General features: G+C 35.7%; 1 protein-coding gene across 1 annotated transcript in view; it reads left to right on the top strand.

Annotated features, from left to right (window-relative positions):
- Positions 1–297: 297 nt before the first annotated feature.
- LOC111620701 (ferrochelatase, mitochondrial-like) overlaps positions 298–3,279 on the top strand; it is a gene marked incomplete at its 5' end in the record, with an annotated part of 16,600 nt that continues 13,618 nt past the window's right edge. The window contains 2 exons of the mRNA XM_023362690.1: positions 298–446; positions 513–585. Coding sequence (XP_023218458.1) covers positions 298–446; positions 513–585 — 222 coding nt within the window. The remainder of the gene's footprint in view (positions 447–512; positions 586–3,279) is intronic.

Below are 3,279 nucleotides of genomic sequence, written 5' to 3'. Positions count from 1 at the left end.
ACAACCTACAAAAATGCAAATTGACATGGAGATTGAAAATAGACAAAACAGATGGATAGATTAGTTATATTGTGCCATTGATATATCACTCATTTGGTTTGTCTACTAATATATGTGATATAACAAAGAACTACTGTATATAAATTTACAATAATTATAAATATATAAAGGTTTTATGTTTAGTGCTTTTTTATTGGTGACAATCTATATACATTAGAAAAATAACTGCTGTTTAACAGATAGAAATTATTTTTCTGTTATTTTTCATTAAATTCTATTAAAAGGATATTTTTTTAGAAAACTTGGACCTTTAATTGCAAAGAGACGAACTCCAAAAATTGCTGAACGTTATCAGCAGATTGGTGGTGGTTCACCTATAAGAAGTTGGACAGATAAACAAGGACTATTATTAACTAATTTGTTAGATAAGATATCTCCAAAAACAGGTTAGAAATAATTTTAAAATGCTTAATATTAAAATCAGTTGATTAATGCATAAAATTTTATTTTAGCACCTCACAAACATTATATTGGCTTTCGTTATGCTCATCCTCTTACAGAAAATACTTTGGATGAAATTGAAAGGTAAAATTATAGTAATTTTAAAAAAATATAAACATTTAAATTCAATTTTTTTTTCTAATAGTTGTGAAATGTTCGTAGCAAAAAAGATTTACACAAAGTATATTATACAAAAGAAGAAAAACTTTATTTTCATATCCAAAGAAAATTTTCTGCAGGTCCCAACTCCTCTTAGACAAGTCTCTTGTTTTCCTTTCACTCATGAGACAGATATATACAGAGTTTCTTTGCACAAAATAGGTGCTGTCACAAATTCTATTTTCCAGTGATAACAAAATGTGATGATACAGAAACTTTACAATCACAAACTGTGTTTTTAACCTATTATTAGTTAATTAATTAACCTACTTATAACTAAATTATTAGGATATATGTATAGCTAGAAGAGGGAAAAAGAAGAAATCTTAGCACATGGGTACCCAATGGCCTTGAATGTTCTTTTGATGCTTTGATTTGGATCTGATCCTTCTCGTCTTAGCCAATTTCTTTTTCTTCGCTGAACCACTCCTTAAGAGTCTGTGATGAGGGATGCTGTCCGAGAAGTCATCCCTATAACACTTATGAATAATGTCTCTATATGCATTTGTGAGACTAATCGGGGGTAGGATGTTTACGAGGATGTCCCTCTCCTACCACTTACTCGACTCAAGACCTTGAGGTCCGGTCTCGCTTGTCTAAAGGATGGGAAAAAAGAGTTAGGAGAAAGGATCGTTAGATTCTTTCACCTGTCAGGATCTGACACCAATCTATCAATTTATCGCGGATAGATACGCGGATGGATGGGGAATTATCACGAGCGATCTCGTCGAGGACTTCGGGTTCAGTATGGAGTGGAGAATTGTAGGAAGAAACGCACACCAATCCAAGTTCGTTAACAAAATACCCATTTATTCCGTACATTTATACATAGTTAATAATTGGAATACAAATCCCTCTCGCGGGTTCAATCCGTATAGTTCATAAAGTAACGGCAAAGTATAAAATAGTCGCGACCCTACCCGCGAGGTTCAAATATTTGAGAGAGAGCTTACACATCATCGCGTGTAGGATAAATACCTCTGATTAGGTTGTTATAACATTGATCCGAGGTTCGTCCTTCCAAGTTCAAAGTTCAAATCAGTCCAAAGTTCGAAGTCGAAGTTCAAAGTCTATTAAAGACGGTGGAGAAGAGATGCAGGTAAATCCACGGGCACACACACACAGTATAGAGAAAAGAACTTAATTTCCCCCTTGTGTCGTCATCGCACTTGTCTTTTATATGGGGCTCTGTTTTCGAGATGTCCCCCATGTACGTCACAGGTGATGATCTTCTTTGACCAATGATGGGCGAAGTGACAAACTTATGACCCAACAGTTAACTCATCTTCTACAGGGAAGTATTGTGGTGGGAACGGAGTTTTTATGAGCGATTTTTATGAGAAAATTTGTCGGTTGTTTTTTCCTTTTTGAGTTAACCCTAACTTTAAAAAAATCGTTTTGGTTTGAAATGAATAGAAATTATTCGATTCTCAGCCTTTTTAAATCCTGGGCCTCACACATTTCTATCTCTGATACCACCTTGTCAAGCCCTCATCGTCTGCTGAAAATGATCAAGAGCCTTCCTTCTATAAGTCTTGTCTCTCCGGTGTCCAGCCAAAAAATGCTTAGCTAGCACAAGTTTTTCCCTCAGGGTTTTTCTCCCTCTATTGACTTTTCTGCCCCACCCTAGAAGGGAAGGGTTTGGTCCAGTGGCCTGCCATGACATTTGATGATAGGGAAAGTGTGTTTCTGTAAGAAGCCGACTTCCAGGGGAAATCAGTCAGTGATGATCTAGGGTCCATTCGTATTCGTTTGTTAGATAATCCAGTAAAAACCGTAGACTTCTCTAAATGTATTTTTAATTAATAGATTATCTAACAAACTTAATAAATAAGCAAGTTCAATATAATTAACTCTCTTATATTAGATTTAATAGATTCTAAACGCCCTCTAAATGCCAATTCTCGCTTCGATAACATCTACTAATTAAAATATATCTATTAGCNATGGGTACCCAATGGCCTTGAATGTTCTTTTGATGCTTTGATTTGGATCTGATCCTTCTCGTCTGAGCCAATTTCTTTTTCTTCGCTGAACCACTCCTTAAGAGTCTGTGATGAGGGATGCTCTCCGAGAAGTCATCCCTATAACACTTATGAATAATGTCTCTATATGCGTTTCTATCTCTGATACCACCTTGTCAAGCCCTCATCGTCTGCTGAAAATGATCAAGAGCCTTCCTTCTATAAGTCTTGTCTGTCTGGTGTCCAGCCAAAAAATGTTTAGCTAGCACAAGTTTTTCCCTCAGGGTTTTTCTCCCTTTATTGACTTTTCTGCCCCACCCTAGCAGGGAAGGGTTTGGTCCAGTGGCGTGCCATGACATTTGATGATAGGGAAGGCGTGTTTCTGTAAGAAGTTGACTTCCAGGGACAATCAGTCAGTGATGGTCTAGGGTCCCATTTGTATTCGTTTGTTTGATAAGCCAGTAAAAACTGTAGACTTCTTTAAATGTATTTTTAATTAATAGATTATCTAACGCACTTAATAAATAAGCAAGTTCAATATAATTAACTCTGTTATATTAGATTTAATAGATTCTCTACGCCCTCTAAATGCCAATTCTCGCTTCGATAACATCTACTAATTAAAATATAATATATCTATTAGCCGTAACTATCT

This window comes from Centruroides sculpturatus, unplaced genomic scaffold, assembly GCF_000671375.1.
Source record: "Centruroides sculpturatus isolate CEXI.00-Female unplaced genomic scaffold, Cexi_2.0 scaffold243, whole genome shotgun sequence".
Taxonomy (NCBI): domain Eukaryota; kingdom Metazoa; phylum Arthropoda; class Arachnida; order Scorpiones; family Buthidae; genus Centruroides; species Centruroides sculpturatus.
The sequence above is the reverse complement of the archived record's forward strand: the minus strand, read 5'-3'. Positions and strand labels throughout refer to the sequence as shown.